The following is a 22,622-nucleotide window of genomic DNA, read 5'->3' on the forward strand; positions in this document are numbered from 1 at the left end:
TCATAAATCATACGATTCAGATTCAGATTATGAAGAAGATATGCAGTTATTGGCACTGGCAACACTTCTAATAAAACAAAGAAAGAGAAGAAGATATTGGATACATCCAGTAAACACAAAAAGAGAGACTAAAGGCGAGTTTCATTGTCTCGTTAAAGAGCTTGAGAGTGATGCTGAAAAATGTCATCAGTATTTTAGAATGTCTAACTTCTGACGCGTCACAACACAACACGTGCGCGTGCACACTAGTCCGACCCGCTGTGTCGTGTCGCTGCGCCGTCCCCCGCACCTCACCCATACTGACGCGGACCGGGATCGCTTCTGACGCGACACAACACAAGCCATCACAACACACTGCGTCAGAGAAGTGTGCACGCAACCATATTAGGGTATGTTCCGATATACACTGCGAGCACTGCACAGTGCTATCACTGTAGACATATTCGTTCCGTTATGGACTGCCAGTATACTGCCGCAGTACCCTAGGGAAATATATGACGTCATAAATCGCCGCCATATTCTACTGTGAGCACTGGCGTTTTCGAGGTAAGGTACTCGCAGTACTTTGATCACGTGATCAGTCGAAACCACCCGAGTGCCTGACATCTTATAAACAAAGCTACAGTTTAATCAGAAAATGTTAAAGTTCTGTAATTAGTTTGGATAAATAAATAAAACAATGGAAGAATTGCAAAAATTAACCTTATTAGACTGTGTTGATAATGAAAAACATATTCTTTTTATGAAAAAGTACTTATTTTTATTACATTATAAATACAATTTACAATTAATATTAATTAAAATATTTTTAATTTGACAGTACTCCAAAACAGTTTTTTTTTATGTACTAGAAAACTTGAATACACTCATTTGAATGTTGCGTCAAAAAATGCGGTTGACAGTATACGAGATTGCGTTCCGTTTTAAATCGTAACCAGTATAACTGGCTATTAAGGAACGGCTTCACAGTATACTGAATTGACGTCACACTCTACAGTGGTCGCAGTGTATATCGGAACACACCCTTAATTGTATGAGACCGATACCTTTCTGACGCATCACGACACAACACGTCAGACAAATGTGAATGCGGCTATAGACATTTGTTGGAACTCTTTGCAATGTCAGGCTTTCCGCACTCGTAATGAAATATACTACAATGCATTCATATTTGTCCCTAATACTAATCTGTACATTCTATAAATGTATAGTCAAATTACTATTTTAAACAAGTGTCGCCACATAAGTGTGAAATTAGTATGTATAATTTTGGTATGGTTAACTGTTAACGATTAACTTTAACTTGCGTTAAATGTTCGAGAATTTAACGCTTTAACGATTAACGAAGTTAATTTTTTAATTAACGAATTAACGATTAACGAAGTTAACTTTTCGATTAACTGTGCCCACCTGTGATTATTACTATTACACAAAAACTAAACTATACGAGGTTATTAATCAATAATTCACCGTTCCTTAATATAATATCATTGAGTAAAATTTGTTTTTCAAATAAATTACTTTTCAATTGCAATTGATCAATAATTTACTCGGCCACTATGGAGACATGAACGTGATAGCTGCGAACTGCGATGCACGAGTGTTTGTCGTTGCCGCTCATCTCAGAGTAGAGTAGATAAGTGAAGTCGTGCAGTAGGGTTGCGTGGTCGGGTCGAGGAGTGTGTGCTAGAGTGAGTGCTATGTACTAGAGTGCGCAGGGCGGGCGGGGTACAGCGGGCGGCGGGCGGCCGAGGCGGCAGTGCTTCGCGCGCAGGACCGGCGCGGCGTTCACTCGGCGGCGCGCCACGGCGCGACATGCCCAGCTGATGTTTATTTATACCGCGAGCTCGGCGGAGGGCGCGCGCGGGAGGCCCTCCCCTCCGCGGCACCACGGTTCCGCGTGATGCAGCCGAACGAGCCAGCCGAAACCGCGCACGCCGCCGGCGGAAACCCCCCGCAGCGGGGCCTTAACGGCGGCCGTTTCGATTTTGACGATGGCGGTACTTACTGTGGCGGCTGGGAGGACGGCAAGGCCCATGGCCACGGTGTGTGCACCGGGCCGAAGGGCCAGGGCGCCTACTCCGGCTCCTGGCACTTTGGCTTCGAGGTGTCCGGCGTCTACACCTGGCCCAGGTGAGATAGTGTCTTTTCCCGGGCGTCGCACATGCCCGAAATTCGCGTCCGAAGCCGCTCCAAAAATAGTCTGCTATTAATAATTGAGTTCGGTGTTTCGCTAGAAAACGCGTGTAACGGCAGCGGTGAAAGTGTCTATGGTTTGTTCGCAGATAAATTATTCATATCGATCTGTGGCTACTGATAACATAGTGATAACAAAATTCGTGCTAGGTATCACGACAGCGACACCTCGACCTCGGCGTCAATTGACCTGTTGTCATTGTTACGGACGGATCCATTAAGATTCAATAACATGACGTGAAACAAAATGCGAACATATAAATCGCAATTGAGGGCAATATATTGCAGCTGCTCAATCTCTAAGTCACGAGAGCCGACATGTGACTATTAAAGTCATCCACTACTATAACATTTATCTAGTAAAAATGTGATAATTTTCTTTAAACACGGATCTAATAACTAAGCTTTTTAATTTTGCTTACGTGCTTAACTGTGGAGGCTCAAGAGCTTTCGGCGAAATTCCTGAATATGATTTTCCATAAAATAACTGCTTTCACCTTTGATTGTTCTGTTAAAATCCACTATATTTACTTGTATTAACATTGGCTATTATAACTAATGTTCTAGTAGGAAAATTGTAATCAGGGGTTTTTCTGAAAGTTATATCACCTACGTAATATTCATTTTTAATTAATGACATGAGAAACAAAACAAAGTTCAGTTTCAAGCAGTTTAACAATACATTATTATATTGATGTACGGTATGAGAATTGCTAAATATGATTTCTATATGCATTCATGCAAAATAGCTTAGTTAATTTTTAGGTGAAAAATAAACAACAAAAAAATAAACAATTGCTTCTTTCACTTTCAATATACTAGTGCCCTGCAGGTGAGTGCGTTTTTGCTATTTTTTTGTCAGTCAGCTAACGCCTGCTCAATCGTAACCCACATTCCTGGGGTCAATGACCTATCCGGATCTGTACCCATCCGAACATGATTTTTACCTGACTTTTTATCTTTTTAAAGTCGTATGAAAGTTGAATAATCGGAATTATAGAAATAAAAAATAAATAAAAGAAATGACAAAAATGTGCAAAGATTGCGCCAAATGAAAATCTAGAATCGGTGTTTCTTATTCTTCTGTATTAACGGACTTAAGTATTGTGTTATATTACATTATAAAAAAAATTATAGCATATACATTACCTTTGTAATTTTATACGTAACATGAAACTTAAAGATCTCAGTTAATATTGATTATAATATGCATTTTTCATAACTTAGTATTAACCGTGAATGTAAAGATAACGTAGAAGTGACGTATAACTTATTTTAAATATTTTTTATTTCGTCCAATAGGGATAAGTTAAAGTAGCAATTATTGCGAAAGGTCTTTTAATAAATAAAATATTAGGGGTTATGTTGCTTGGGCTTTGGTACCCTAACTTTGTTTTGTTAAATTGTAAAAGGTTCTGAAGTATAACAAATAGTACTACTGTTTGTAATTATTACATATAGAATTAAAACTCAAACTCGCTGATGTATGAACTGATGTAACTGATGCTAAACATCATACACAGAAACATACAAAGAACTTTTAAGTAGCGATAATCCGTAAAAGGAGTCAATTTCTTTTGGGCCCACACAGTATTATTATAATAATCATATAATTAATACTGAAAAAATTTAATATTATTGCAGTTTTTTTAAACAGATTTTAAATACTTGACGATTTACATATTTTACATAATCACTGTTATGCAGAAATTATAAGGAACATATGTTTTTTCTCTGTCTATTACTGTTTCCCGGTAGCCCTAGTTAGTAGTAGTAGTACTTAGTGTTATTACAAATAAATAAGCGCTTAGTATGACTGACTCTAATAATTATTAAGGTAAGGTAGGACTTAAATAATTATACTTTCGAAAATTGACTTTGCTATTTTACATGTTATTTTGGTCTTTAAAAATATGCAAATTTCTCGCATAATATATATACGTGCAATTCCACTACGTTATTGCTTTTCTTAATAAAATGAGAGGAATATCAATATATTTTCATAAAGCTATTTCGACAGTGGAAACCCACTGTAGACAATATCGTAGAGGTACCGTAGGACCATGACATGTTTACATATTTTTATGTTATCGCAAAATTGACATTTAAGCAAGCGATAATTATTATTACCTTATTAGATATATCTGGATTAATCTAGATTTAATTAGACGATTTTAAATACATCAAACTAGAATAGTGTGATATTATACTTTGGTGTGATGATTAAAAATACAAATTATAGGTTAGCTATTAGCTGTGCCAAAAACTTTCAACGAAAAATAGGAAATTGGAAACTGTTCAAAATTGACGTGGAGCTTAATTTGATGCTATTTTTTAGACAGAAGTAATGAGCAAAGTAAAAAGGTAGTTACTTATTAGTAGTGGCAGTAGTAGTAGTAACTGATATATATAGTGATGATAATCTAGATGTATAGTCCTTACAATACAGAATCATAACAAGATAATTTAAGCATACTAATATTATAAATGCGAATGTTTAGATGCATGGATGGATGTTTGTTTGAAGGTATCTGCAGAACGGCTCAACGGATCTTGATGAAATTTAGTACAGATGTAGAACAGAGTCTGTAAGAACACATAGGTTATTTAAGTTTTTTTTTTATTTCGCGCGGACGGAGTCGCAGGCGAGAGCTACTTATCCATATTTTTGAACCCTATGTATAGACGTTTCCGCATATTATATATACATTTACTTGTGTTAGTTTACTTTTATTTTATTTTAATCTTTTTACGTTCAAAAATGTTTTATAGAATATCCTAGTCGGTGCTTTTTTATAATCCTAAAGCATTCTGTACAAATACATAGCTATGTTAAAGTTAAATGCCAGGGTCAATTCATGCAAATAAACTTTTTTGAAATGGAAACCTTAATGCTTTAACCCACAACCGTAAGTGCGTTAAGTTTTCACTTGTGAAATATTATTAAAAGTATAATATATTCCATTTATCCTATTATAATTTTTATTAAAAATTTGATTTTAGACACTGCAAAATAGTAGTATATTGCAGAATCATATTGTTTCTACGTAACCGTTATAGTTAGTGAAAACTGAGTCGTATAGTTTAAATATTTATAGCTATCTTCTATTACTTTTGTCGCCAATTTATAGTCATTGTCTCGTATCTGTATTTCAACTAACTTTTTTTTTTGGAGATATTTTATATTGGACAAAGAAGGATTTTTTTTAAATTTATTACTCAATGAAACATTTCATAGTAGATGTATTGCTATTGATATTCGTGCTGCTTATTTGTTCTTGAAAGTCTAAACTTGTTCCCAACATACTCTTATTCCCGTTGAAACATTTAATCTTGTTACTCGTACATGTAGTCTGTGTACAAATGACGTAGATGTTAAATCAATTTGTAAAAGCATGTAAAACTTATGACCTATTTTCGGTTTCCATTGATGCATTTTAGATGCACTCATACTCGTAAATGTGCTGCGTTGAAACCAATCTTGCTTATATCATTTTATTATCTACTTTGAATTCATGAAGAATAAATGAGATTTATTTTACATTATAACCGAACATCGAATATATTTATGAATGAGCTTTGAATAAAAGCTTTTGCAGTCTCTGATTAACAAAATACACACTTCCGCGTTTATAATACGTAAAGCAACTTAGACAATGTTATTTCACGCAAATTTTAGTTTGTTTTTAAAAACGTAAGTAACAGTCATATTAGCTATTACAATTCCTGTGACGAGACGTATGTATTTTTATTTTATTTTCATCATCCATAATGTTCTTCTTAGACCCTGAATAACATAATATTGCATTACGATTTATCCGTCAAGAAACCATATCTGCGATCTACTTGTACATCTAACGATATACAAAATAAACTAACAGGCGTTTAATAGTCACTAAGAGGAATTTTTAGACTTTTGGCTAGACTTATTATGAGATATCCTAAGTAAGTTTCATAATGTAAAGTTAAAGTTGTCTAACATGAATACAATTGTGAGTTACATAAATGGAATAACTAAATCTCAGGGAACTCTTGTGAATACCACTCGACACCTTTTTTTCGTTACTATGGGAACACTTTACTACTGTAACCAAGAATGTTAGTTCTTGGTTTCTTTCTCTTTTACTGGGTTAAGTTGTGAGCTAGAGTGTCGAATACGGTAGCATTTGTAAATTACATTTATTTTTCGTAATAGTAACTACAAAAAAAATAGTAAGAATATATCTTACTAATATTATAAATGCGAATGTTTAGATGGATGGATGGATATTTGTTTGAAGGTACCTTGATGAAATTTGGCACAGATGTAGGACATAGTCTGGAAGACCACATAGGTTACTTATTACGTGTTTTTATTTAAATTCCGCGAGATTGGAATCGCGGGCGATAGCTATTCGTTTATATAAAAGAAATAAAATCTGTTACGTGAATACCACGTGAAATGTCAATATGAGTATTGTCCATGTGAATCATGACAGACTTGAAAAGAAACGCGATCATCGGAACCTTTGTTCCCCTTATTACCTTTTTAAGAGAGAATCTTATTTGCCGTTGCCTGTCCAGTGAATTGTAAATTAAACTGTAATTCAAAAATATTTTGTTACTTAGTAAAAAACTAAAAAGTAAAAAAGGGCACGAAAAGTAAAACTGTTATTTATCCGCTTTCTTTACTAGATTACAGGGTTGCGTATATAAATTTACAGACATGACATATTGGCTGTAAAAGACAGCACACATAAAAAACTACTAACTAAATATTGAATTTTCACAACTACTTATAAAATGTTGTGTCGAAATAAATGTGGTATTTTCGTGTAGAAAAATTCGCCCTTCCACCACCGAACACATTTCATTGTCATTCGCATGACAGTGGCTTAGCGAACTGCACGGCAGCTGGTGCGTCGCACATCGCCGTGAACTGCGGCAATTTGTAAACTGACCAGTGAATTTGAAGAATTTACACTAAGTGGCAAAATAATTGACGAAACAAGATAAATTACAATTTACCAAGAAATAGCGTGCATGCGCGATGTATAATTCTTGTGGGCAAGCTTTAATTCACATAACCGTACGTTTCCACCAACTTACAAAAATTTATGTCTGATTTGGCAATATGTTTTCGTACTGTTTTTCGGAAATGACATCGTACACAGAAACAATATAATAATACACAGATAAACTTTTTCTACAATAAATTTTCTGGAGGCTTACCGTGAGTTTCTGACACCGAATTCTCAGTATGAAACATTTCGTCATCCATCTTCCGTCATCTTTGACAAAACAGAGATAGTTGGGTCTCGGAAACCCACGGTTAGGTTAGGTTAGAGAGTTAAATCACTATCATGTTGATTATACATATCCATATTGCCTACGAGTATAACGTACTCGTATAATATACTTTTAACTTTAAAGAAAATATTTAGGTTCTTGTTTTACATGCAAACCTTTCGTTTTTATAAAGTTTAGGCCGGTCAACATTAAACTTTGAGCGCCTTACGTAATGATAATTCCACAAAACGTTTATGAAAATTTAACACATACAGACGTATTAATGACTAATGAGTTCTGTGTAGATACAAAAATGCCACGTCACACGCGGCATGCTTGTTTTTAGAAACGAAGTATATTTTTGTTCATGAAATATATCATTTGCCATTGTAAAGAGTACGGTACATTACTAGTAACAACTACACATATTTTAGCAAGATTTGAAACGTAAATGATTGAATCATGTTCAATTTGGATGGGTTAAACTTACCCGTCTGGCTCACGATTGTCGATTCGACTTGCAATATTCAGTTACGCTACCCCAGAATGTGTAACTGGTGCGTTATAAATAGAGGTCGGTCGAGTTGTTCGGTCCGCTACTACTCATGTGCAGAACAGACCGATCCATTATCTTACCGCAACTAATAAAAACATGATGGAATTTCGACGTTGTTCTCGGCTCATATTTATATGCAAACACGATTTAATTTCCTTTGGAATAAATTATAATTGAGAAATTATTATCAACAGCAAAACTTCTACTACTACTAATATACTACTGTTTAATACAAGATAAACGTAGACTAGTCTCACAGTCTAGTCTTCCGTTAAAATGTTATTTGTATTAACTAGTCACTCTCAATTCGCTGCTATTAATATTTGCTGTTCATTTGCATGTAACCACATGACATTTGCAACTGTATCCAGGTTGATTGGTAGTTATATAAAGTTATGCTAGAAACAAGACATGTTTCTACTTAAACATAGTATCGTTTCTGGTGTTTTTTTTTTCATTAATTAGTTCCTTGCTTGCTATAACCTGAAGCGTCACCTAAAAGGTCAAGGCCCTACGAAACATGAGTCAAGTCGTAAATGTCACTGTTTTCCGATATAGCAGATTACCTACCTAAAAACAATCTTTCTTTTAACAGCGGCAAGACGTAGAACTACATACTTGTTAATTTTTGAGTGATTTCGTATATTAATAAATAATCAATTATCATGGCATATAAATGGCGTTTGGCGATTAGGCCGCCTTTATTCACTTATCAATATAAATCCTAGTTTTAGTCAAAAATAAAGTTTTAATCTTACTAATATTATAAATACGAAAGTTTAGATCAACGAATGGATGGATGTTTGTTTGAAGGTATCTCTAAAACGGATCTCTATGAAATTGGGCATAAATATAAAGCATAGATTGGAAGAACACTTTTTAAATTACATTTTTTTTAAATCCGCGCGGACATAGTCGCGGGCGACAGCTAGTAAATAAACATACCTACAGTTCGTATGGCAATGTTAGGGTAAGATATTTATTGCTAAACAAATGTGATTCTTTCGTTGTATCTTCTCGAACAATGAACAATAATGTTCAGAGCAGTGTAATATAATCAACTATCTTCCCATTTATCGCATATAAAACAAAGCTTCTTTATAATAGCTGCGTCATCTGTGAAGGAACTCTTTTAATACGTTGGCAGTAAACTGCGTAATTTAATTCAATCCGAGAAATGGCTAATAGGATATCTAAAATAAAAACGATGAAATTTCAACAAAACCTTTAACGAATACACTTACACGACTACAATTTATTATAGTTTACATGTTGCATCATATAATTACATATTAGCTACGCAGTAGCATATGTATATAACAGTTTTACAACGTGAAAAGAATAATAATTGGCTCGGTATATAAATCTGCGTAGCACCCTGCCCTGATGGTTACGAAAACTTCGTAGCAAACTCGTAGAGACTTTTCTGATTTTAAGTCCCAATGACTTTAAAAAATCCATAACACAACCAATATATAATTGATTCAATTCTATTAGTGAAAAGTAAGCAATTGTTAAGTTTTATTTTACCAAAAATATTAAATAATAGAAATAACACATTCTCTACTTTGTAGCAATGAAATAGGAGTTATTGTTAGCTACGACGATTTATAGTTCTTAAAAACGAGCGTTATATTTAAATTTAAAGACTACCTTTGTTTATGTAATGTCAATGGTATTTCGACTACAATTAAAATTTTAAGTGAGCGTCAATCAAGCCCGACGTCATTATCATGTCTAGGTCAACTGCTTTAACCTTAACAGAACTGAAAATCGTATACTTGGAAATGAAATTGCGTCACCATTTGCGGTTTACTTTCCCCTCTCGACTTAAATGTTTTACTTGTTACTGGATTACGTAAGGAATCTTTCTATTAAGTATACTTCTTAACGATAGTTTTATTGAAAGTGATGTAATTCTTCACTGTTGCTGTTGATTCTTGACTACTGACTTGACTATATGTGTATTCAATATTTTATTGAGATAATTACAGTGGATGTCCCCTGCCGAAAAATCGGTGCTAAAACGTACTGTGATCTCAGTTTTTCACAAAGAATAAGAGAGACCACAATATGTTTTTGTATAACATCTTCGGCAATGGGAATCCACGGAAGTTATGAGCGCCTTACACTGATACTTGTCTTGGGCGTGTTTTTGACCACACTTAGTAGGTATTGTAAATTAAACTAACTCTATATGTAATTTTCTTTTTTCATAGTATTCTAGAATTGAGATAAAATAATTTTTAACCCTTTATTTATTTCTAGTACATAATAACATGTATGCTATGATATCAGTGCAACAATTAGAACCACTTAAAAAGTTCTACATAGGTAGTTAAAGAAGTAAAAAGAATTCGCTACACGGAAAAACCGGAGTGCTTTGTCGTATTTATTTTACATATTTCTATATTTGACACGTTTTATAAACAGTTTGAGTATTATATTGTTAAGGACAAAATATAATTCTACGATTTAAGATTTATAACCCTTCACGAGGCAGTATTTTATAAATTTTGTTTGCCAATAAATATCTTCTTAAATGTATTCCGATCAGACGTTTGACGCGCATAGAAATGCATATAGAGAAATAAATTTAGGGAAATTTAAAATTCTTTTATACCTATAATTGTAATTTTGATGTTTACAGCGGCAGTGCATACGAGGGACAATGGCAGAACGGCAAGAGACACGGGTTGGGTGTGGAGACGCGGGACAGATGGCTGTACCGAGGCGAATGGACGCAGGGTTGCAAGGGCCGCTACGGCGTTCGCCAGAGCACCACCAGCAACGCAAAGTACGAAGGAACCTGGGCTAACGGATACCAAGACGGATACGGATCTGAAACGTACGCTGATGGAGGTCAGTTCACTCGTTCTTGGCGACAAACTATAAAAATATCAACGAAAACATTTTAATCCACACGACCATGGCATTATTATACTGAGCAATTTAAAACGAAACTACAAAGATTTTCACGAACGTTGCGTAACGTACTGACGGATTGTCGGCGAATAGTTTTGTTACTCATTCCCGAGACCATTATTTAAGCTTTTGTTATTTACGTTAAAATCAAAATCAAAAGTAAAAATACTCTACACATAAATGAAAAGTTCTAAATGTTAAATATTATCCTGAATTCCACCTAAAACCCACATTATATTATATTATACCTACACTGCGCTAAAAAGAAAACCTTTCAGCTTACGCAATGTTTGTTACGCGGAAACAAAATGAATATTTAAATTCGGTACGAATACCCATGTTATGGTTGACAGCAATAACATAACCACTGCCTCTATGTGTATATTAATAATGAAGAATAATGTATAAGATACGTATAAAGCATTTCGATGCATGGAAAATCACACCAATAAAGATATATTGAATAACTAAATTCTACGTAACGATGGATGCGTGCCCTGTTCGTGCAACACCATAAACAACGTCACGTATGTAAGTCTTGACGCCAATCTGTTGAGTCATGGCCGCATTAAGATTTGTCATTCATGAAAAGAGAGCCGATGTTGTTATTCGTTTCCTTTAATATCACCGGTCATTAGTCATTAGCTATATCAACACGACGTTGAATAAACTTCAATTTTAACAGAAAACGAAACGGCTTTATGAGGATTACTAAAGCGCAAAGAAACACAAGGTAACAATAATAGAAACTTCGGGGTTCGTGAGTTACTAGATCGTGTTCGATAATCTATCGGGATGAGGATTTTTCAGCAGTTTAGTGTGAATGATGCGAGTGCGGTGGCCCTGCAGGCCGCAGCCCGCCCCGCACCGCGGCCCTCGCGCCTATATATAGCGCAGGCACGCCCGCTCCCTGCCCCGCCGCGCACCCCGCAACCCCGCACCACGCACCGACACACAATCGCGTCCACTGCTTATTTTATTCCACTATAAAAAAAAGTCTTTTAAGTCATTACACTGACCCACTAATGGTGATCGCTAATTTACCAATTAATTAAATCCTTCTCATTTCGACGGTTATCTATGGTTTTAGATAATAGAACAGCACAATTAGTTTCACGATAAACATTCAAAGTAACAACTGTCGAATTAGTAATTGTCGTAGTCACGCTTAGCAAGGATCAAACTTTTAAGTTTCCTCCCTTATGTAAACACAAATAAAAATCAACTAGCCCTTTGTGCCTGAAAAGTTGAAACTCAACATCGTGATATTATTAATGACTTTCGAAAGCTGTCACGTTGTGCTTATAAAACTTATAAGATAACGTTCCCGTTATCATTATGGTTAAATAATGGTACAATATTATAGACAAACATTAATTTACACATGTATGCAAAATTCAGCTCAGTCAGTAAATGGGAAGTGGATCAAATTGTTTAATCAATGATGATAAAATGTTCCTTAGCCTTAGGCGTATTACACATTTATTTTAACTCAACAAACATCTCAAAAAAAAATTCAACCTTGAAGGTAAGTTAAACTATCTTATTAGATTCTTTCAGAGTCTTAATATATACGTTGCTTCTTGCAGGAACATACCAAGGGCAATGGATGCGGGGACACCGGCATGGCTATGGCGTGCGGACGTCGGCGCCGTTCGGGCTGGCGTCGCATAACCGCGGAGGCGCGCGTGACCGCGGCTCCCTATCATCGCTGGTGGAGGCACTGGGCACGCCAGATCCCTCTGACCGCCGCAACCTGCGCGTCGACGACGCCCGGGGCGGCTTCGTACTGCAAAAGAGCTCCGACGAGCCGGCCGGCAGGCGGGGCTCTATCGTCGAGAAAACTAAAAAAGGCTTGTTCCCCGTGAGTATCTCACAATTATTGTCTACTCTAATAGGTTTTACATGCCTCAACTAGAGTCGAAAGTTTTTCAGTATTTTTTGCCATGACTTTGATTCAAAATCCATCAAAAATTAAGGATCATCTTAAGCCATTCAACGCTGAATTGAAGTGAAACATTTGTACCATCGTCCTACAAGAATCCAATGTTGACTTTTCACTTCTCGCGGAACCTCTTATGACCACCTACTTAATGAAGTAATCGTAAAAGATATAAGCTTAGCCACAGTTGTTTATTAAGCATTAATTTTGTTGTTAGAATTTCCGTAAGCGGCGCAGCACGGGCGAGCTGGACAAGCGCGGTACGGGTTCGGTGCGATCAGGAGGCTCTGCGGGCTCGGCCTCCTCCTGGGTGTCGTCCGTCGAGAGCTCCCACTCCACCAACACGCGAGGCTCGCACCACACACACTCCAACACCAGCTTCATCGTAGAGGTGCGTTTCAATTACTTATATCTGTAACATTTTGTAAATTCGGTTCTTGTTGCGAAGACAGATTTTAAGCATATATCTTAGAAATAGAAGTCAGCTTAGAATCGAAACTATTGTAACTATAACCTCACAGACTAAACTGAAAGATTATCGTCTACTTAATATTCTTTGAATTGTTCTGCTGAACGTTAAATAAAATAAAGAATGCTGTACGAGGTTTGACAATATTATCTTTAGCTTTATATAACGTATTTTCAGGATGAGCACTTGGATCCGAGTGTAACAGAAACGTATATGGGCGAATGGAAGAACGACAAGCGAACTGGTTTCGGCGTGTGCGAGCGAACCGACGGCCTCCGCTACGAGGGAGAGTGGCTCGCCAACAGAAAGTACGGCTACGGCGTGACGACCTTCCGCGACGGCACCAGGGAGGAGGGGAAATACAAAAACAATGTGCTCATCACAAGTCAGAAGCGCAAACACATGTTCCTCATGCGGTCGGCGAAGTTCCGGGAACGCGTTGACTCAGCGGTGAACGCGGCGCAGCGCGCCTCCAAAATAGCTTTACAAAAGGCCGACATTGCAATCTCTAGGTTCGTTTCTAGATCATTGTTTTATTTAATGCCAAGTTCTGTCCTAACTTTATGTTCACTTTCGTTCTAATTAAATCAAAATGCTAAATTGATGTAAAGTAATTACAAAGTAATTGTAAAGTAAGTACACTAATTTACCATTCATAAGTGCTTATCAGACGCAAAGTCTACTACTAATTTATCCTTAAATAGATAATGTTTTCTGAAAGGAAATATTATGACCAAAATGAGTAATGATAAGAATATAAAAATAATGCCAAATTAAAATCTTTAATCAAATCATCTATTTTTTTTTTATTATTTCATAATAAAACTGGATTATATAATTGCAGAACGGCTACAGCGCGAGGTAAAGCGGAGCAGGCAGACGAGTCGGCGGATCAGGCTAAGGAAGACTGTGATATAGCACAAACGACTGCAAAGCAATTCGCACCGGACTTCAAACACCCCGGCTTCGACAGAATAAGATTAAGAGACCGATATAGACAAAAAACCTATGAAACGCAAAGTCCCGCACCAGTTTTACAAGAATCTGAAAATATCCTAGAAGGAAAGAGCATTCCAAATCATATCCCTCCGACGCATTCACAGCTTCCTCAAGCTAATAAAATTCCTAACGCTATGAACTCGAGAAGACCTTCAACGCAATATCCTAAAGCGATGCCCCCTATGGACCCACGACTCGCCAATAGCACTAATTATGGCACCGACGACCGAACACTTGGACCTCCTTACGACCCATATTATAACTCAAACAAAGAAAACTGGGGTTCCCCGAGCAACTCGCCGGCTCAAATTCAAGATAAACAAAGGCAATATATGACGAATGAGCCCTCGAGTGGATACAGCGTGGCTCAGCCGGGAGGTCCACAACCTTCTTCTATAGCATATCGCAGACGGGATTCCTTGCAACCACAACAAAGTGTAGACCAAACATCTCAGCAATATCCCAACCAGGGAAGAAGACCATCTGTTAGGCCAACGATGAACCAGCGAGCTCCACCTCAGGAATGGAACCCGACTCATGGAATTATCCGACGTCAAAGTATACTCGCCCAACCCACAAATGACCCACAAAGCAATACCTACGTCGATCCCGGTACGGCATCCTACGGCCGAAATGAGCTTCGTACCGGAGTTTTTCATTCAGATGGAACACACGAACATCAACGACCCGCTGTCGACGCTCAAGGTCACCGTCAGGGTCCCGATACTCAGGTCTATCAGCAAGGATCGCTCGACCAACAAGGATACAGGCAAAGCGATCAACAGACGTATCGCCAGCCGATGTCTGATCACCAACAATATCGACAGCAAAACTTGCCTCCGGAACAAGACATCGTGAACGGAGAACGCGAACCCCGTCCGTTTACCGCACGCCCCTCTATAGATTACTTCGACCACTACAAGAGACCTCCCAGTAGAGATTCGAGCGTGGACCGGTACGGCAGACGGTCACGTCAGCCATCTGTGGAGGCCGCGCCGCCCGGCGGCGGGTCCCGCTCCGGGTCGATAGCTCCGCAACCGCTGTCATCGTCGCGACCACCCTCACGTGCGGCGACTCCCGCAGGCAACGGCCATTTGGCATCCGGTCGCGGTTCCCGAGCGGCATCGAGAGAGCCCCAAGGATTCGAGGACTCGCTATTGCGCAAGCGAACGCTGGGACAAGAAATAACACCATCACCTTATCAACCGAAACGGACTGAAAGTTTATACGTGGCGCAAAACGCTACTCCTCCCCCTCCCGCACCAATGGCCGGAGGAGGTGGAGGTCGCAAGGTAAGTTTTGACAAATATTTACACATCTTAAAAGAGACAGTACAGCTGGTAAGTAAAATACTAAACATCCGCAAACAACGTCTTTTAGCATGGACACAGTTATAATGTTAAAAACCATGCATTCATTTTAATAATCGAACATTAACATTATCATTTATAGTCTTGTCATCGATACAAATAAAAGGCAATAACTTTGAATTATGACATTTATAAATTCTTACTTTAAAAGGGAATTAGAAAGACGAATGAGAAAACTTACACCTGTATTAGAAAAAATAACTATGATCTTGCCCTCTTCTAGCCTGGTGAAACACCATTCGAGCTGTACCGAAATCGTTGAGTTGTTATGTACATAAATATTTTTAAGGAATGTACCAATTGATGAGTAACTTAGTGTTCTATTTTGATTCCGTTAATTATAGAAGATTAACATGAGGCGTAAAAATGTTTGGGTTCGAACATTATTGGACGGCGTCATGGCCGGCTTGATTGTGTTATTTTTATAACATTTAGCCAGATATTTCTGAGCTCATCGTTATTCAGTTTCACATGAATAAAAGTTACGTGCATATACCTAAAATTATCATATTCTTCCAGGTTTATTTTTTCTTTTATAGATAGAAACCTATATTCGATTTTCGCCGTGCTTAGTAAGTTGTGAATTTAACAAGGGACCAGGCAGGCTATAGACAAAGATACCGTACCATGTCTTCTACTATTTGTGGCTAGCAATCGTTATTTGAGCAAGTTAGCTTTCTTTACACTTGAATTTGCAATGACAGCTTACAGATTCCCAGGTGTTCATTTTTATTGTTGCTTTTATTTTTCTCGCTGTTTATTTTTTTTATCTCTCGAAACATTTTTTGGGAAAATAAATCGCCCTATATCTTTTGTGCAAAATTGCATGATAAGCTTGAGTTTAAACTTTTGAGTTAAATCCTCAGAGTAGTGAACAAATAATCTTAAATTTATGTTTTAATGCCGGTAAATCTACTTTTAGATAGGGGTACTTGCGATTGCCTAGTTATTTTAATTTCATTCGCATCATTCAATTAACATTGGATGCTGAAATATTCTAACTATATTGCGTCAGACCATAGGCCTTCGTAGATCTCATAGAGTATGACGCAAGGTCAAGGAGTTCCTTCAGACGAAAACATACCTACACACCTATAGGCACATCCTTTCTTATTACCCTTCTCACCTATAACTTGATACACCTTCCCCCCTTTCCGAAATAAATACGCTGATATTGGCAACGCGTTGATTCTGATTGCTGAAAAGGAAGACCGCTGAAATTCTTTCATCATCACCCTGATCTTATCTTACTCACGTAAGATAGATGCACCAGGTTTTAATGCTCCAGATCGCTCTATCTTCCGTCGTTTCACTCGTCACTCTTTTTATAATCGTGTCACCTTTTACGCAATCTACACATTTATATTTAAAGTTCTCCTTAAAACAAAGATACTCTATTACAATTTACAATAAAGTAGAAGAGGGCGTGCTTAACCGTAGGACGTAGAATACTCCAACATGTCCTGATTTTTATTTATAATAGTAAAGCCAAATACGAAAGCTACAACTTTTGTTTTCGTAAGATATAGTCATAAAATAAAAATAGAAAATTTTACTAATAATTACTTTTGGTTTATTTATAATCTTGTATTTTTTTGGGCAAATTTTTTCTTCTCGGTTTTTCTTCCATTCAACGTCTTAGAACTAGTATTTAATTCATTTATTTCTATAAATGAATTACTTCTTTTTTTATACAGTACCTCCGTATCCAAGAATTTTAGAGTATCTACGAATATATATTATATTTATTATGGTGGTGTTGTACAGAGTTGATTACTTAATCCTTAAAAAATAACACGATACGAAAATTTGTTTCCCAGAGATTCGATATTTTTCGGTTATGTTTTGCAACTGTTATCGCGTGATTTGGCCACCAGCAAAAAGGTACAATCGTGCGTCTGTCTCTTGCGTAGATATTTTGTGACGACGCGGGCGGCAGTGGGCGGCGGGCGAAACGACGAGCGCTCAGCCCGTTCTATTTCTAAATCGAGACAGTCATTCGCAGTGGCTTTCCGCGCATCATCTCGTTGCATATATAAATAGAAAAAATAATCAATACCAGATAAAAGATAACAAATACATTGTTATAGTGTTACAAAATCATTGAAAAAATATTCGAAGTAAATTTTTTGTAAAAATTTTATGAATACGGTAAAGAATAAAGTAACGGACAAATAGTTAAAGATGATGTGGTATCAAGGGGAAGAAGACGAAGACGATGATCTCATGTGCTCGCCGGCTATACTAGCGCGGCGTGCCTCTGAGAGCTGGATCAATGTACCTCCCGTCGAGGTAATTTATACGTCGAGGTAACACGTCTATAGCCACATATACAGGGTGTCCGGTAATGAATGGATAACCTTGAAATGTCTTATAGTACAACTTATGGCCGTTCTGAAAAAAATACGAAACATAATTTATCACAAGTAGTACCTTTGATATATTTTTTTTAAAGAAAAGTCGATTTTTTTCTATCTTATTTTACTGTCTTGAACACTATGACCAAAATTGAATGATTTCTATTGATTTTTTGTTGTTTTATTATTATACACTAACTGTGCTAATAGATAAAAAGTAAACAGTGTGAATAGCTTTTGCAGTTTTTATTTTAAAAAATTCGCAAATTAATTTATTTCTGAAAAACATGCATAAAATATTATTTAAGCGAAGTTCAAACCTCTTGGGTATGAAAAAAATGTATGAATGTATGGGTGGCCAATAATTTTAAAATAATGTCGGTTTCATGTAGATTTTATAATGGTATAATTCATAAATGTATCTTCCATAAATAGTGACTTATTGCCATTAATGTAGAAAAGGAGAAAATTTGACTAAGTAACAAAATTTGTAATATGGGAACATTTTTTAAATTGAATTGTTACTGATCATTAGGTATTAATGAAAACACATCAGAAGTTGATCATACATGAAAACAGCTATTTTTAAAGAAATTGAAACCAAATTAAGTATTAGAAATTAACTTATTTAAATGTAAAAAAATAACCAATTTTAATGTAAAAATGGTTACTTTACTAGCGTGAAATGGGTCGTGTGACCTTCATTTTTTTATATCATAAGTTGGCAAACGAGCAAACGGCCACCTGGATTCGCCACAATAGCGAGGCGACCGTTACCCATAGACATCCGCAAACGCAGATGCGTTGCGTACCTTTAATCAACGGAGAAGAGGTCCCACAGTGAGAGGACATTTCTCTTCCATATGCGTCCCCTCCTCCGTCAAATCCACTTTCCCTTCCCATCCTTTCTTAATAAAAAAGGGTGGGAAAGGAAAGAGGACTAAAATTAGGCCTCCGGTACCACATTCATCAAACGAAACGCGGAATTGCTTCCACTTTACGCCTGTCTTCTGTGTGGTCGTGGTATTACACCGGTCGACCCGGCCAATTAGTGCACCCAACAAATATTGTTGTTGCGGGATCTACCACTGTTAATTGTGTTTGTTAAAACTGTTTGTTCATATTTACTACCTGCTGTCTTTTGTGTTATATTAGACAAAGACGGGTCTGAATTGAGTAAGCGGGAGAGAAAAGAGCTAAATGTAAATTTTGTGGCTCCCACGTTCACCGGATCTAAATCCATTGGTTTTTTCTTATTGGGGCTTTCTGAAAGAGGAAGTATACTGTAGCCTGTGCAGTCTTTGGACGAACTGCGCAGTCGTGTCCGAGCAGCCGCATCAAAAATATGCGAGCGACGGTACACAACACTGCTCAGAAGATCATTTATTCAAAGATTTAGGGCATGCATACCTAAGAGTGGGAGGCAAACAATTTGAACATTTTTTGTAAACTAATGAAAAATAAAATAAATATTTTAATTTTAAATGTTGTTTTTTATTAATTCTAATGATCAGTGACAATTCAATTTAAAAAATGTTCCCATATTACAAATTTTGTTACTTAGTCAAATTTTCTCCTTTTCTACATTAATGGCAATAAGTCACTATTTACGGAAGATACATTTATGAATTATACCATTATAAAATCTACATGAAACCGACATTATTTTAAAATTATTGGCCACCCATACATTCATACATTTTTTTCATACCCAAGAGGTTTGAACTTCGCTTAAATAATATTTTATGCATGTTTTTCAGAAATAAATTAATTTTCGAATTTTTTAAAATAAAAACTGCAAAAGCTATTCATACTGTTTACTTTTTATCTATTAGCACAGTTAGTGTATAATAATAAAACAACAAAAAATCAATAGAAATAATTCAATTTAGGTCATAGTGTTCAAGACAGTAAAATAAGATAGAAAAAAATCGACTTTTCTTTAAAAAAAATATATCAAAGGTTCTACTTGTGATATATTATGTTTCGTATTTTTTTCAGAACGGCCATAAGTTGTACTACAAGACATTTCAAGGTTATCCATTCATTACCGGACACCCTGTATATAACCGACGAGCTTATCACATTGCAAGCTAATTTGCCAATTGTTACTGTAACGTATTGCGCTTTCTAACTAAATTCTGTGGTTATGGTAATGTAAAAAAACTGATCCGAACCGAAAACAAAATTATGAACGTAGAGTTTACTCGGACATCGTCTAGATCTCATGTTTTTCTATAGCTTTTCCTTAATTTTTAAAGCAAGAAAACACTGTTGCTTGATAAACTGCTTACAAAATAAATATGTACAGTTTATCATTTGCAATGTGTACCCAATGCTAAGAATTTGCAATATTTTCATGTGCTTCCGGTTCGCGACGGCATTGGTATAGGATCGATTTAAACTTGCCTCGGCCTACGCCGGACTGAGATTTAGCAAATTAGATTAGTGACAACTTTCTCTTTATTGAGTACCTACAATGTGCGACGAAACATCCTTCCAATGTATAATTTGCTGGTCAATTTCGGGTTGCAAATTTCAAATATCTTTGAACTTTTTTAATCAATGTTATCGGCCAGAGCAGCGTTTTCAACGTACGTATTGTGTGGCAGATGTTGAGCACGCCACAGACGCTGCAGCGCAAGAAGTCGCTGCCGGATGTTGCGGCACTGCCGCGGGCGGACGGCGGTATGTCGCGGGAGGAGGTCTCCGCACTCGGCTCGGCGCGCCGCGAGGAGGTGCGCCGAATGCACGAGGAGACAGAGAAACTCAGAGCTAACCCTCTATTGTATTTAGTCAGTCCGCAAGTCAAGGTAACGTTATCTGATATCTTTGTCCTTTGGGTATCAGCTTCGCATTAGTGCGGTGCTATGTGCCTTTTCAGAAAGTATCGATGTGCAGAGCACTTAATTGAGGATCCTCTAATTTTTTACGTTACGTACGTTTTAAGCCTTTTACGAGTATAATATTATGTCGAGTTGTAGTTCATTTGCATTTGCCTGACATAAGTGTTTTTCTTTTTCATAATATTCATAATATTTTTATCATGAATGTGTGATTTGTAAAATTTAGGTATATAGAAACAATTTTTTAAAAACGTTAATATACTTTAGTGCATTAGACCATTTACTTCTTCCAAAAGACTGCTACCTCACCACTTTTACCTCATAGATATTTTATTTTTCCTCCCTATTTCAATTTCGTGAGAAATTATTTTAACGTAAATAAACGAACGTACTTAAATGGTATTATTTATTTCCAGGACTGGTTCTCGCGACAGCAGCTGGTAATCTTAGTATTGTTCATAAACATCTCGCTGGGTATTATGTTCTTCAAGCTGCTGACGTAGCGGTGGCGAGAGGCGCAGCCGCGCCCCCATCTTGCATCGCAACGCCTCTTTTGTACATATTTCCCTTGAATAAAAATACATCAACCATTTAAACGACCAATGCAAACGTAATAAATATTAAAGTGAAAACTTGAAACTCGGTTACCATATTATCTGTATAATATACCATAATATTTATCACATTCGTACAACCGAACAAAACCATGTATTTACTTATACGTAAGGACTTTGGTTTGCTAGAATACAATTAATGTGTATATGTGCGGTACGAGACATAAAGTGCAGAAAGGCCCCTTTAGAAAACGAAATATTAAACTTCTTTATGGTGTGAGAGTGAAAATCATCAAGTCCACTAATAGAAAGAAATCGAGTGTTCGGAGCACAAAATGAAATTGAACCTGCATATTGTAGGTTTTGATCTTGTTATTATTTTGAACGATTTATGCAAAAGCGTTTTATTATTTTTGTTACTATGTTAGATATATCTTATAGTTACCAAATGCTGTTTCATTTTTGTTATTTTTTGTGGAATTTTAATCGAAATTTTAGTATCGTAAGAAAACATTGTTTCTCTTAAATTTTCATATATAAAATTTTGTTTTATTGTATTTACAAAACATTTTTACGAAACTAGGATATGTAGTTGAAAAAAAGTTGTGTCCAAAAACATGTAAATATGTCACATATTGTAAAACGGTGACGTATGTTATGTGATAATAAACCCTTTTTTATATATATAATCGATCTTCGAACATTTTAAAGAGCGAAAAAAATATTTTCCTACGTTGTACAGTAAAAATTTAAAGTTATTATAGATCATTAGTATCCTTAATATGTATTAAAAAAATTGGTGCACAACATTTTTACAAATTCTAGGTTTTTAATATATTGAAGTCAATTTTCTCGTTACCCAATATTTGATACATGTAATGTATGTATGAAAAAAATCATTGATTTATTATATCTTAATGTTTATTACTATTTTTGTGGACGGTGTGCGAATGAGACTGTTGAATATTTGTACAACGAAAGTTGTGGACACGCGCAATTTTTAAATGTTAAATTAATGTTCGTAAGGCAATTTTCGCAGTTTCATTATTGTATAAAAAAACATAAGTTATGTCTATAAGAGTTTTATTTACTTGTATCAATTTTATCTACGTTTCACAAATAAAATAACTTTAACAAAAT

The 22,622-nt window shown here is 36.2% G+C and overlaps 1 protein-coding gene across 3 annotated transcripts; it reads left to right on the forward strand.

Moving 5' to 3' along the window:
• Window positions 1–1,754: 1,754 nt before the first annotated feature.
• On the forward strand, window positions 1,755–21,507 carry LOC106720006 (junctophilin-1). Of its 3 annotated transcripts, XM_045678828.1 has the most exons (8): window positions 1,755–2,133; window positions 10,671–10,882; window positions 12,535–12,809; window positions 13,105–13,278; window positions 13,534–13,868; window positions 14,201–15,647; window positions 20,695–20,895; window positions 21,345–21,507. In XM_045678828.1, exons 1-8 carry the CDS (start codon window positions 1,904–1,906, stop codon window positions 21,429–21,431), a joined length of 2,961 nt encoding a protein of 986 aa, XP_045534784.1. In that variant the 5' UTR covers window positions 1,755–1,903; the 3' UTR covers window positions 21,432–21,507. The 3 variants fall into 3 exon arrangements, with proteins under 3 accessions (XP_045534784.1, XP_014370015.2, XP_014370016.1); XM_014514529.2 differs by lacking the exon at window positions 20,695–20,895 and having other exon boundaries at window positions 1,837–2,133; XM_014514530.2 differs by lacking the exons at window positions 1,755–2,133; window positions 10,671–10,882; window positions 12,535–12,809; ... (1 more) ...; window positions 13,534–13,868; window positions 14,201–15,647 and adding an exon at window positions 17,496–18,017.
• Window positions 21,508–22,622: the final 1,115 nt, after the last annotated feature.

Source organism: Papilio machaon, chromosome 1, assembly GCF_912999745.1.
Source record: "Papilio machaon chromosome 1, ilPapMach1.1, whole genome shotgun sequence".
In the NCBI taxonomy this organism is placed as follows: domain Eukaryota; kingdom Metazoa; phylum Arthropoda; class Insecta; order Lepidoptera; family Papilionidae; genus Papilio; species Papilio machaon.